This window comes from Piliocolobus tephrosceles, chromosome 2 (assembly GCF_002776525.5).
Source record: "Piliocolobus tephrosceles isolate RC106 chromosome 2, ASM277652v3, whole genome shotgun sequence".
NCBI lineage: Eukaryota > Metazoa > Chordata > Mammalia > Primates > Cercopithecidae > Piliocolobus > Piliocolobus tephrosceles.
The window spans coordinates 51,371,425-51,384,900 of NC_045435.1; the positions used below are offsets into that span (position 1 = coordinate 51,371,425).

The following is a 13,476-nucleotide window of genomic DNA, read 5'->3' on the forward strand; positions in this document are numbered from 1 at the left end:
TCCAGTCCTCTCATCTCCTCTCCCTTCTCTTCTCTTCTTTTTTTTTTTTTTTTGCGACGGGGTCCCCCTGTGTTGCCCAGGCTGGAGTGCAGTAGCATGATCTCGGCTCACTGCAACCTCTCTCTGCCTCCCTGGTTCAGGCGATTTTCCTACTTCAGCCTTCTGAGTAGCTGGGATTACAAGCATGTGCCACCACTCCCAGCTAATTTTTTTGTATTTTTAGTAGAGATTTCACCATGTTGGCCAGGCTGGTCTGGAACTCTGGACCTCAAGTGAGCCACCCACCTCAGCCTCCCAAAGTGCTGGGATTACAGGTGTGAGCCACCGTGCCTGATCACACATCTTTTCTCTTCTCCCCTTTGCTGTAAAACTCCTTGACAGATGCCTTGACTCCCTCCGTCTTCCATCCTCTTCACCTACACCTGTCCTTTAAAACTATGCTTGTAAGAATCAACAGGGATTTTCACCTTGCTAAATGCAATGGCCAATTCCCAATCCTCATCTTATTTGAGCTGCAGCAGCATTTGACGTGGTTGGTAACTCTCTCCTTGATAACCCTTCTCTTTGCTTCCATGACATCACCCTCTCTTGGTTCTCCTCCTACTTCATTAATTGCTCCTTCTCAGCCTTCTTTTCTAGGTCCAATTTGTGGAGCCTCAGCCTTTGGTTCTCTCTCTCTTGTCTCCCTCTTTCTTTTTTGCCAGTCCTTCCTCCCCTCCTTTGGTGATCTCATCTAATAGCATGGCTTTAAAGTTAACATCTAAGGCCAGGCTCAGTGGCTCATGCCTATAATCCCAGCACTTTGGGAGGCCAAGGCAGGAGGACTACTTGATGTCAGGAGTTCAAGATCAGCCTGAAAAACACAATGAGGCCCCCTGTCTCTACAAAAAATAATTTTATTTGTTTGTTTATTTATTTATTTATTTATTTATTGTGAGACGGAGTCTCGCTCTGTTGCCCAGGCTGGAGTGCAGTGGCCAGATCTCAGCTCACTGCAAGCTCCGCCTCCTGAGTTTACGCCATTCTCCTGCCTCAGCCTCCCGAGTAGCTGGGACTACAGGCGCCCGCCACCTCGCCCGGCTAGTTTTTTGTATTTTTTAGTAGAGACGGGGTTTCACTGTGTTAGCCAGGATGGTCTGGATCTCCTGACCTCGTGATCCGCCTGTCTCGGCCTCCCAAAGTGCTGGGATTACAGGCTTGAGCCACTGCGCCTGGCCCAAAAAATAATTTTAAAATTAGCTGGGCCTGCTGGCATCCACCTGTAGTTCCAGCTACTTGACTTCTTGGAAGGTTGAGTGGGAGTATTCCTTGAGCCAAGGAACTTGACGCTGCAGTGAGCTATCATTGCACCATTGCCCTCCAGCCTGGGCTACAAAGTGAGAGCCTGTCTTGAAAAATCAACAACAAAATCAACATCCAAGACTCATTTGATACCTCCACTTGGATGTCTAACATTTTATATATTTATAAAACATAAAATTCAACATGTCAGATTGAACTCTTGATTGAATTCCTCCTCCAACTTGCTTCTCCTTCACATTTTTTGTTTTGTTTTGTTTTTTTGTCTTTTCGTCCACAGACAGAGTCTCACTCTGTCACCCAGCTTGGGGTGTCACCCAGGCTTGAGCCCAGGAGTAAACTCCTGGGCTCAAGTGATCCTCCCACCTTGGCCTCCTGAGTAGCTGGGACTACAGGTGTGCACCACCATGCCTGGCTCTCCTTTGTTTTTTTTTTTTTTTCCTACTATCTCGGTTGGTGTCAATTCCATTTTTCCTGTTGTTCAAGCCAAAGACCTTGGTATTGACCTCAACTCCTCGTTTCCTCTCACATTCATATTCAATCTGTCAGAAACCTGTTAGCTCTACCTTTAAAATATATCCTGAATCTGACCACTTCTCTCCTTCTTCACTGGTAGCAGCCTGGATTACTGTCAGAGTCTTCTCATTGGCTCTCTGCTTCTACCTCTGGCCACCCAAGGTTTATTCTTTTTTTAAAAAATTTTTTTATTTCTTATTTTTTTTTGAGATGGAGTCTCGCTCTGTCACCCAGGCTGGAGTACACTGGTGCAATCTTGGCTCACTGCAAGCCCTGCCTCCTGGGTTCATGCCATTCTCCTTCCTCAGCCTCCCGAGCAGCTGGGACTACAGGCACCCGCCACCACGCCTGGCTAATTTTTTGTATTTTTAGTAGAGACAGGGTTTCACCATGTTAGCCAGGATGGTCTCTATCTCCTGACCTCATGATCCACCTGCCTCGGCCTCCCAGAGTGCTGGGATTACAGGCATGAGCCACCACGCCTGGTCCCCAAGGTTTATTCTTAACCCCATAGCTAGCACCATCTTTTGCAAGCAGCCATATCATGTCACTTCTCTGCTCAGAACCCTCTAGCGACTCCTGTTTCAGAGGAAAGGTAGAAGTCCGCTGCAAGGCCCTGTTAGCTCTTCAACCTCACTTCCTCCTGCCTCCCAGTCATCTGGCTCCAGTCACACTGGCCTCCTTGCTGTTCTTTGAATGTGCCAGGCTTTTGCACTGGCAGTCTCCTCTGCCTGGAACATTCTTCCTCCACATGTCTGTACCATTGACTCCCTCACCTCCCTCAGGTTGTTGCTCCACAGTTACCTGTCCATGAGGCCTGCTCAACTGCACTGTTGAATCCTGCACCTCCCACTCACCCAGCATTTCCAGTTCCCCTTGTTCTGCTCTACTTTGTCTCTTTCCTCATAGCACTTAGTATTGTCTAATCTAGTATGTAATTTACTTATGTCTATTTTGTACCCCCACAACTAGAGTATCAGCCCCCTGAGGACAAGAACCTTTGTTTTGTTTACCATTGCAAGCTAATCCCCTTTACAAGTGGCTGACATAGGGTATGTATACATAGTGTTTGTGGAATGAATGACTAACCCTGGTGCCTAGAACAGGGTGTGGGATATAAAACATGCTAATGCATATTTAGTGAGTGGATATAATGGAAATTCCTGAGGATTTGATTTATTCTGGGGGAGGTTCCCTGTGGAGAGGGGCTTGGAAGTGGACCTTAAAGGTTGAATCAGATTTAGAAAAAGGGTGGGGGGGAGAGAGAGAGAGAGAGAAGAGAGAAGAGAGAGAGAAAGAAGGAAAAGACATATGAGGCCTGAGAGTGACTCGGGCAGAGCACTGGAAATTGGACTTTTCTACGAGGGTGATGGGAGCCAGTGCAGGCTCCTCACCAGGGGCAACCCCAGCCTCCACTGCTATCAGTCAGTGGCATCCTTGGGACAGAGAATTTGGAAGCCCCCACCCCACTCCCACACCCCTTCCCATTCAGCTTACGTGAGGGTTCTTTCTACTCGGCTGCCCTGGCCTCCGATCACCTCTCCCAGGGCCAGGAATGCTTGTCCCAGGAAATCCTATGCAGGACAAGGAGTCAGCGAGACCAGAAGCTCTTGAGTGCTGAGTCCCAGCTCAGCCCCAGTGATGCTCCTGCATAGGAGGACCAGGGCAGTTCCCAGGCGAGTGAGTGGTGCAGGAGCCACCACCCTGCATGGGCTTTATTGGAGGGGGTGTGAAAGAAGGGGTCTGCGAGCAATCTCTGTCTCATAGTGGGTCATCAGTCCAAGCTTGTTCTCCACAACACCACCCCCACCCCCAGCCTCTGCCCAGCCCCATTCAGTCTCACCTTCTGCAGTTCCCAGTAGTGGCAGCCAAGAAGGAAGAGGAACAGTGAGTAGGGGGCACAGGCAGGACACTCAGGCAGGAGGAGAGGGACCAGGAGGGTGGGTTGGGGGCCTGAAGAAGATGGGGTCTGGGTCGAGGGTTAGGAGGAGTTCCAAGAGTTGTTGAACACATCTAAGTGCATCCTTTGTGCTCTGCCAACCCTCGAGTAAACGTTTGCTCACCGGTTTGGAGATGTTGGTTTTGGAGTCCACGTTGTACCTAGGAAAAGAGTGGAACAGGTGTGGGGTGGGGCTGGGTGGGGGAGAGGGTGGAAGGGGGTCGGGCACCGAGTCTTGGTGAAAATTTTGGGTGGAGGGATGGATGGCTGTGGACCCGAATTCAGCTTTGGTCTCCTTTGGGGGAGGAGTCAGGGTGGGCGGAGGAGTAAAAGGGTCAAGCCTGGGCCGAGGCCAAGTCAGGGGCTGCTGGGGGCAGGGTTGTCTGGAAGGGGTCGGGCCTGAGGTGGAGCTGCGATAGGAGCAGAGTTATGGGCGGGGCCAGAGCGGGGGACGGAACTGGACCGCATCTCACAGAAGGGCAGGACTCAGGCTAGAGGGGGCCATTCAGAATGGGAGGGAGGCCTGCGGGAAGAACCAGGCCGGGAGGCGAGGCGGGGGTGGGGCCAGCCAGAATTCCGGGCGGATCCAGGTCGGGGGCGGGCCAAGCCAGAATTCCAGGCGGGGCCTCACACATCGAAGCGCAGATTTTGCTTTTCCTCAAAGAAATAGTCGAGGACGAATTTGCGCACGAAGTCTGGGTTCAGCGTGTTATCGATCACCTCAGTCCGTCCGAACTGGGTAGGGGGGTGGAGGGTCAGCGTGGTACGTGCAGACGCGCAGGGGATTCCCGGGCGACGCCCTGAGCCGGGGGGGAGGGGGGGCTCTGGGACTCACCTCCCGCCACTCCTGGCTGGCCCGGCTCTGCGTGTAAAGCACCACCACTGCAGGTGGGGGCGGGGAGGGAAGGACGTGAGGTCGGCTTGCACCCCTGGCCCCGACTCCACCCACCCCTGAGTCTCGCCCAGACCCCAAGTTCCCCCTCCCGGTCCTGGAGCCGCCTACTGGGGTCGGACTTGGAGAAGGTATCAAGGTCTAGCAGATTCCTAGAGAAAAGCAACAGACAGACAGAGTGGATCATCCTGGAGCCCGCCCGCCTCGAGTCGGCTCTGAGCCGGGCACTGAGGGGAGATATGGGGCCCGCATCAAACCTCTGTCCCCCATGACTACCCCCAGCTGGGGTCCGCGCTGTCAGCACTCTGGACAGCACCGGAAATCGCTGTCCAGGAACCGTGGCTCTGCGGACTGGACGCGAACGCACCCACACTGTCTCCAAGGGCCCAGGAAAGAGGGCTCGCCCCAGAACTTTGTCCTCCTGGGGCCGAGCTCCTACTGAATACCTGCGACCCACCCCCTGAATCCGCAGGCTGAGCCCTTTTTTCAGGGTGGGGCTGCCCAAGAAGACCCCCCTTCTCGATCCCACCAGCAACACCCCTGTCATCAGTTGTGATTTTCCAGCCAATTTCGCCTCTCCCCTGGGGGTCTAGCCCCTGCCCGGGCTGAGCCCCGCGGCTGGCTGGGGCTGGGGCAGTGCCAGTGCCTAAGCCCTCCCCAGCGCGGCTCGCTCACCGGCAGGACACGGTAATTTCAATCTTGGTAGCCGGGACGCTGCGCTCGGAGGCTCCGCCGAGAGACATGGCTGGTCGGGCGACCCGAGCCGCAGGAGGCTGCGAGACGAGGGCTGCTGGGGCTAGGGGCGACGGCAGCGGCGGGGCCGGCCCATGTGCCGCGGTGGCGGCGGCGGCGGCGGCTGCAGCGGCGGCGGCGGCTGCTCTCCCTCCAGTCCTGCGTGCGCTCCCGCCGCTCGCACCCTGACAGTGGCCGCCGGCGGCAGCGGCTCCAGATGGCAGTACAGCCCCGCCCGGCCCTGCGGGCGGCCCCCGCCCCATTGGAGCAGCCTGGAGCCAGCGGGGAACCTCACCCCGACCCCCAACTCCAACCCACACCTTGATAGAGTCCACCCTGCGCAACTCTCTGGGGTGGAAACCCAAGCCCCCTAGAGTTGTCCATGATGCTGAAGCATTTGGGGCACCTGGTGGGCGTTGGAATTGTTGCCTCTTATTGAGCCACTCCCTTAGTGTTTCTGCCCTTTTCCATTCCCAGCCTGCCTAGGTCTCTGAATAGGAAAAATACGTCTCTTATTAGCTGTGTGACCTTGGACAAGTTACTCAACATCTCTGTGGCTTGACCGTGAAAGACCGTTAGAAAGGCCCTTAACAGCAGCTACTTTAGGTGCTGTAAAATTTTACTGAGATAACCCAAGGAAAGCACTTAGCACACAGCAAGTGCTCAACAAACATTCACTGGTATTTATGATTTGTCCTCTGGGTATTCACACTGATGACAGTAAATGGTGGCTGTTAAGCACCGTGCAAAGCTGTCTGCCCATGCCTTTAAACCCTCACAACTTTCATGGCATTACAGATGCGGACACACTCTCATGACGCAATCTACTGTAGGCCACACTGTAGGTCAGTCTACAGGTGGGGGAGAGAGGTCAGCCAGGCTCCCCCCCACCACATGCACATCAACTGCTATCTCCAAAGCTTTAGAAGCCAGTCCCTCCTCCATAGGCAGGCCTCAAGGTAAGGGCTGCAGGTCACTTGTACCAGGACCATGCTGCCTACAGAACTTGTTAAAGATGAAGATCCTGGTCGGGTGCGGTGGCTCATGCCTGTAATCCCAGCACTTTAGGAGGCCGAGGCAGGCAGATCACTTGAGCTCAGGAGTTTGAGAGTGGCCTGGCCAACGTGGTGAAACCCCACCTCCACTAAAAATACAAAAATTAGCTGGGGACGGTGGCATGTTCACGTAGCTACTCGGGAGGCTGAGGCAGGAGGATCATTTGAACCCAGGAGGCAGGGGTTGCAGTGAACCAAGATTGTGCCACTGCACTCCAGCTTGGATGACAGTGAGACTCCATCTCAAAAAATCAAAAAAAAAAAAAAAACAAACCAACAAAAAAAACATCCTCCAGCTCCTAATTCCCAGGCAACTTCCTTAGCAACCCAAAGGCTAAAGCTCAGGTAGCCCTGGGAATGTGCACAGCTAATCAGGCTCCCTAGGTGACTAGGACCTGCTTAGGCCTGAGAACCACTACCCTCAACAGTCTTGAGTATTGTCCCCACTGCAGGACTACCATGGCTCACGAGTGGAGAGGTACACCTGTCACCAGTTCTCTTCCTGTTTCACCTGTCCTCCACTTAAACACCCCTTGTCCAGCAAAAAGGACAATGATAACCTTCCTAATAGCTCCACAAAGACAATAACCAAATGAGGACACGAGTGGTTGTTCAAAAAGACTTTGATTTTATTTTGTGATCTGTGTCAAACTGCCTCATTCTCAGTGCAGGTGATCCCTCCTCCCCAGGAAACAAGAATTGAGAGGTAGGGTCTTTGTGAAATCATGGCTTCCACAAGGCCCCAGGGAAACCCCACACAGTTCTGAGAGTTGATGGGAATCCCAGCAAAGACGGGGTGGGTGGGAGACAGTGACAAGGGGTGGTGGTCACCAGTCAAGAGGCTGGGGGTTGGAAAACCCTGTCTTTGGCCTTGCTCAGCTTTGGGGCTGCCATGTACATGATGGAGATGGGGGAGTGAAATTTCCCCTGACCTGGAAGTACCCCTTTGGCCAGGCATGGCTTTGATTCTGCTAAGGGCTCAGCTGAGAGAGGAGCAGGAAACTGTCATGGGCTGGCTTCTTCACAAGGCATTGCTGCTGATGCCCCGGAGTCCGACACCACGGGCAAACTGCTCCAACAGGCCCCCAATGGCACCAGAGGGACTGGGGGCTACTGCCCGAAGCCCCACCGTGCTGCTGTACGCAGCCAAGAAGGCTGAGCGCACCTCCTGCAGCCGAGTCTCTCGATCGCTCAGGGCTGCAAGCCTATGGGGAGGGAAAGAGAAAGAACAAAGACATTACCCTGGGACAGGACCCAGCATCCTCCCTCCACACCACCTGTCCTTGTGCTTCTGACTGTACAAATCCAGTGTCTGTCTTATGGCCATGCTATCCTTGTGGTTCAGGCACCAGATATCTGGCCCTGTTTTCCCTTAAACCATTCCTCAAAGCCTTCAGGCTACTGTTCCCACCTAGAGCAGGAACTTTTACTGGGATACTAACCTTTTTTTTTTTTTTCTTTTTCTTGAGACAAGGTCTCACTCTATTGCCCAGGCTGGAGTGCAGTGGCACAATCAGGGCTCACTATAGCCTCAACCTCCCGGGCTCAAGCCATTCTCCCGCCTCAGCTCCTCAAGTAGCTGGGACTACAGGCACATGTCACCATGATGGGGTTTACCATGTTGCCCAGGCTGGTCTCAAACTTCTGGACTCAACTGATCTGCCTGCCTTGGCCTCCCACAGTGCTGGGATTACAGGCGTGAGCAACTGTGCCGTGCCTGGCCTGACCTGACCTGTTGTGAAAATAACTTTCTTTGCGATCACTGGGAAGGAGGGGAGCTAAGCAGGAGGGAATTTGCCCCAGCAGCTCTCTGCTTCCACTCCTCGGGAAGGGCAAGCTGAGGCATGAAGTTTTATACCTAACAGTAAGGAGGCCCCTGAAATCTGGCAGCAGGCCACAGCTGTTGAAAGGCCTCAGCCTTGGCCGAGTGTGGTGGCTTATGCCTGTAATCCCAGCACTTTGGGAGGCCGAGGCAGGCAGATCAGGAGTTCGAGACCAGCCTGGCCAACATGGCAAAACCTTGTCTCTACTAAAAATACAAAAATTAACTGGGCGTGGTGGCATGTGCCTGTAATCCCAGCTATCTGGGAGGCTGAAGGCAGGAGAATCACTTGATCCCCGGAGGCAGAGGTTACAGTGAGCCAGACTGCACCACTGCACTCCAGCCTGGGCAACAGAGTGCGACTGTGTCTAAAAAAAAAAAAAAGAAAAAGGCCTCAGCCTTGAGGCGTAGACATGATGCATCTTAGGAGGAAGCTATTGCCCTGGAAGAACCCACTGTCTGCTGGGTTGAAGGCAGGGTTCCCCGCTGGAAACCTCTAGGGCTTTAGCTACACCTTCCATCACTGTGGTTCCCAGGTAAACAGCTGAAAGGGTGCTCGCTTTTCCAGAAAGATCTGTGTTCTGATTCTATCCCCCATTCCTCTCTTGGCCTCTGTAGGCTCGGATCACAGATGAAAGCCCCTCTTCTTCCCTTACCTTGAAATTACAAGTCAAGAAGGGAAACAAGTGCACACAACTCAGGCTTATCAAAGTGTGACTCCACATGAGGCTGTGCGACATCCCCAAGGGCCTTTAATAGAAGAGGCCCGTGGACACGACTCAAAGGTCAGGTACTTACATGGTGTTCTCCCAATGGGTCCCTGGAGGGCCCTCTCTAGGGGTCACAGACCTACATGAGAAGAGCCCTCACCTACATACACCTAAATACTAAGTATTTACACCTAAATACTAAGACCAGCCATGCCTACTAATCTTGCTCCAAATCCGCCCCCAAGAAACCAATGCCTGGACAGTCCCTCCCTGGAAATGTGTCAGAGGCAGCTGAAGTGAACCCAATCCCAAAGCCTCAATGACTTGTACCCAGGGCTTGTGGGAGCAGAGGGGTGTCTGAGGATAAATGACAGTCCTGAGGTAAGTAAGTGGGGAGATAGACAGGACTCAAGGGAAAGCAGATCAGTGGGAGTGAAACGTGAGAGATGGAAGCAGTAGGCTCTGGACAAAGAAAAGCCAAATCGCTCCTGCAGCAGCACTAAGAACACGGAGCTGAGACCGGATTCCTGCACTACCATGAACAATCTTGAAGTCTCTCCTGGTAACTGGGGGAGAAGCATGGCCCGAGATCTTTTTACTTTCTAATTTCACACAGGCCAAAGGCCATGCATGCTTGCCTTAGCTTCTCCTTACAGCATACGAAGGAGAAACAGACCAATTAGTTTACACTCACAGGGAACATCCAAAGATCCACACATGAGCATTCTCGCTGCCCTGCCCACCCCCCGCCACGCCCCCGCCATGGCTGGGCTGCCCATTTCTGAGAGATGGAAGGGACAGAGACCACAACCTCCTGAGAGACGAGAAAACAAGAGAGGCTATGTGATCCATTTAAGGACACATACCAGGCAAGGGAGGTACTACAGTGCCATTCCTTCTTGAGAGATGAGCTAACAGGCTCAGAAAAGGCAAGGCTGACACTCGAAGATACAGCTGGTGAATACAGCAGCTAGGATTTGGACTTAAGTTTCTCTGATACCAAAGCCCAAGTGCTGTACCCACATGCTGCACGGCTTCACAGGAAATCAACTCTGACCGCATCCCACAATCTTGGAGGCCTTGAGATCATACAGAATCCAGCCCTCCTCTTGAGTACCTCCCAGAACTAAAGGGTTGGCTTGGAGTGCTGCCTGGGGCCTAAATTTAGTAGGTTCTAGGGTGGGTGATCCGGGGCTGGAGTTGCCAGTTTCAGTGGCTAACCCCAGGTAAGTGAGGGGTGCTATCAAGCAGGGATATCTGTGCTTCCTTCAGAAGCAAACAGGGCAAACAGGGCTGGAGTAGGAAGTCTCTACAGAAAGGTGCAATTTTTTTTTTTTTGAGAGGTTTGCTCTTGTTGCCCAGACTGGAGTGCAATGGCACGATCTTGGCTCACCACAACCTCCACTTCCCGGTTTCAAGCGATTCTCCTGCCTCAGCCTCTCGAGTAGCTGGGATTACAGGAACGTACCACCTCGCCCAGCTAATTTTCTATTTTTAGTAGAGACGGGGTTTCTCCATGTTGGTCAGGTTGGTCTCGAACTCTTGACCTTAGGTGATCCGCCTGCCTCGGCCTCCCAAAGTGCTGGGATTACAGGCATGAGCCACCACACCCGGCCTGCAATTTTTTTATTTTTAACCTTCAAAAATCGAAGAGATCTTGTTTCTGGCCTAGGGGCTGGCTGCAGAGGAGGCTGTGCCAGGCACAGTGACCTCAGAAGCTCTTTGGTGACTTCACAGCTGCAGGGCCAGGACCTGTGCCATCCTGGAATTTCAAGGTCTGACTGGCTCCTGACTGCCCTCAGTTAGGATCCAGGGCCCCCTTTCCCTTCCCAACTCCGCAAGGCACCTTGCCTCCACCCACCAACATGGGTGGGGATCAGCTGGATTGCAGTGCTGGTGGTGAGGCCCCAGCATGTGCCATTCATCCAGCCCATGGTATGGAGGTGAAGGGAAAGCTTGCTGAGGGGCCCTCAGGCACCACAGCTGAGAAGCAGGTCTTGCTCCCCCAGCCACCGGAGGCTTTCTCCTGCCTGACATCCATGAAGTGGCAGAACAGGCCAGGGGCAGGTGGTTTCCCCGGAGGCAGCTGCTCCAGTCAGGTGGACACACTGTAGGGGCTGGAAACTCAGGGTTTTGTAGGTGTGGGATCTAGAATCCCCATCCAATTCTTATTCCTGCCCAGAGGCAAAAACAGAAGACAAGGCGGGTAGAGACGGCAAGTCACCCTAGATTCTGCTCAGGAGCACAGCTTTGGGCTAACCCAGCACCACTCTGGCTCTGGCCTCCACCATACACCTACCTTCACTATCCCACTGTTCTGCCTTCAAACAATTCTCATGTCAGGCAAAGGCTTATACAGAAATAGAATCTTCTATAGTTACAGTCCAGCAGCTTTCCCTTTGGGTACACCTGAGACACCAGTGGATGGTTTTTAGAGGCTGCAGAGTGAACACACAAACCAGTGTACTTCCTGACCAGCCACAGGCCGCCTTCATACCTCGGGTTCAGCAGCTGAGAGGGGAAGGGGCAGGAGGCCAGGCCAGCTCCCAAGCGCCAGCCTCTGCCTCATTCCTACCCAGCACTCCTGACTGCTCACCAGCTTTTCACATGGGCAGGGGAGTATCCTGCCTTCTCAAGCAAGACACTTACAGACAACTGTTAGGGAGCTCATCCGGGAAGCTGAAAGGGAAAGAGGAGTCTGTGTGCAGGACAGCCCGCTCCTGAATACTGCCACAGCCCGTTACCATCTGCCAGCTGCCATAGTCTGTGGAGAGAGAGGATCCGGGCAGGGGATGGTCCACTGATCTGGGGCAGAGAGGAGAGAGAGGGGAGAGGATGCAGTCAGTCATATGCCTGACACAGGCTCTGGAGGGGACTAGGGGGCTAGCACGGCCCTGGCTGCTAGGTTCTGTTGTCAATCACTGTCTCCAAAAGTCTAAAAAAAACAGCTGGACAAGTAGTGACTGAGAAAAAAGAACAGATCACCAGGTAAGCTCAGCTGTGAGGACAGTACTTTGTGCAGACTTACTGTGGAAGCAAAAAACGAGAACAAAGCATGGCAGTAAGAGTGAATCAGAGCCACAGCCTGGGGCCAGGGCGTGCCTGTGCTGGGAGCAAACATGGCAAGGACAATCTCAACAGCACCAAATGAAGGGAGCAAGGCTAGCACCCAAATGAAGGTGTACCGGCAGCCGGGTCACCCATGCTTCCTGGCATGCAGATTTGCAGGGTGGGCAACAAAGAACCCAGGAGTCCCATCAGAAGAGACAGAACAGGCCTCTTGGGGATTGTGGAGGGTATGACCTAGACTGAAGAGTGATGGAATGGGAGTCCTGAAGTCCCCCCTTTCTCTGCGGTGCCATAGTTTGTATTCTGAAGCATCAGCCCAGCAGACTCAGTGGCTATGCCCAGAGGGAAGGGATGAATCAGGCAGGCAGCCTGACAGCTTCATCAGGCCTTCTTCAGATGGAGGTTTGGGGGGTGGGAGGAAGAAAGTTGTGCTGGGAATCTACTGCTTCCGCCTCCTCCCCACTCACAGCCAACCCCCCTCTTCTGTCCTGGGCAGTAGTCCAGCCAGTGCGGGTGAGGGAGGAGACAGGGAGACATCAAACAAGGCCCTTCCACCTGCTACCCCAGGTCCCAGTCCCCAGAGGGACATCATCTTTGATGCTTGACCCTTTATTCTTTCATCCAAAAACAGCAGGAGGTGTTCCAGTAGGGACCCAAAGACAGGAATGAAGAGCAGGGATTGGGAGTGGAGAAAAATGTTCACTGGCCTTGGCTCCCCCAGCTGGCTGGTGTCTGGGCTCCTAGTCTGAGGTGACAGCCCGACTGGTCACTGGGCCAGTCTTATCCCCAAGCAGCTGCCACTGGAGTGCAGCTGGCCAGGCACTGCAACTCTGGCAATCCTTAACCATCTCCATCTGTAAGACAGGTGAAGATACTTGCCTGATGTATCACAGCTAGGGAATATGAGAAGAGGTTTTTGTTTTTCCAGTCTTGTCGCCCAGGCTGGAGTGCAATGGCATGATCCGGGCTCACTGCAACCTCTGCCTCCTGGGTTCAAGCAATTCTCCTGCCTCAGCCTCCCAACTGTAATCCCAAGTATCTGGGAATACAGACGCCCACCACCATGTCCGGCTAATTTTTTTGTGTGTATTTTTAGTAAAGATGGGGTTTCACCATGTTGGCCAGGCTGGTCTTGAACTCCTGATCTCTGGTGATCTGCCCACCTCGGCCTCCCAAAGTGCTGGGATTACAGGCGTGAGCCATTGCGCCCGGCTGAGAAGAGATTTTTAAAACCAAGAATGATTGCACATTTGTCCTGAAACAGAACCACCTTGGGACCAGGAAAAACAGATGGTTTTCTATGTTAAGGCTGCCATAAATCGGAACCCCCTACAAGATACAGACTTACCACATTCATCATTCCTGCTAAACTCTAGAAGGTGCGTGATGGCAGCATTAGGGATGAGAACAGGACATGGTCTGTCACCTGACGGAAGCCCCTA

General features: G+C 53.3%; 2 protein-coding genes across 8 annotated transcripts in view; both read right to left on the reverse strand.

Annotated features, from left to right (window-relative positions):
- The window catches only part of CPNE9 (copine family member 9), a 26,834-nt gene extending 21,262 nt beyond the window's left edge, over window positions 1-5,572 (reverse strand). The window contains exons 1-7 of one of the 2 annotated variants that reach the window (XM_023218529.3): window positions 5,322-5,565; window positions 4,758-4,798; window positions 4,590-4,636; window positions 4,386-4,489; window positions 3,879-3,915; window positions 3,659-3,661; window positions 3,313-3,389 (exon numbers count right to left, since the gene is read on the reverse strand). In XM_023218529.3, the coding sequence (XP_023074297.1) occupies window positions 3,313-3,389; window positions 3,659-3,661; window positions 3,879-3,915; window positions 4,386-4,489; window positions 4,590-4,636; window positions 4,758-4,798; window positions 5,322-5,389 (377 nt within the window). In that variant the 5' untranslated portion in view covers window positions 5,390-5,565. Of the gene's footprint in view, window positions 1-3,312; window positions 3,390-3,658; window positions 3,662-3,878; window positions 3,916-4,385; window positions 4,490-4,589; window positions 4,637-4,757; window positions 4,799-5,321 lie in introns of both variants that reach the window. The other variant, XM_023218530.3, reaches the window with a different exon arrangement.
- A 1,466-nt stretch (window positions 5,573-7,038) lies between these two features.
- Window positions 7,039-13,476, reverse strand: part of MTMR14 (myotubularin related protein 14) — a 52,512-nt gene continuing 46,074 nt past the window's right edge. For 2 of the 6 annotated variants that reach the window (XM_023218533.2, XM_023218532.2), the window contains 2 exons: window positions 11,615-11,770; window positions 7,039-7,638 (listed from right to left, as the gene is read on the reverse strand). In XM_023218533.2, the coding sequence (XP_023074301.1) occupies window positions 7,455-7,638; window positions 11,615-11,770 (340 nt within the window). In that variant the 3' untranslated portion in view covers window positions 7,039-7,454. Of the gene's footprint in view, window positions 7,639-11,614; window positions 12,889-13,476 lie in introns of those variants that run through there. The other 4 variants (XM_023218537.2, XM_023218534.2, XR_002732981.3 and 1 more) reach the window with 3 other exon arrangements.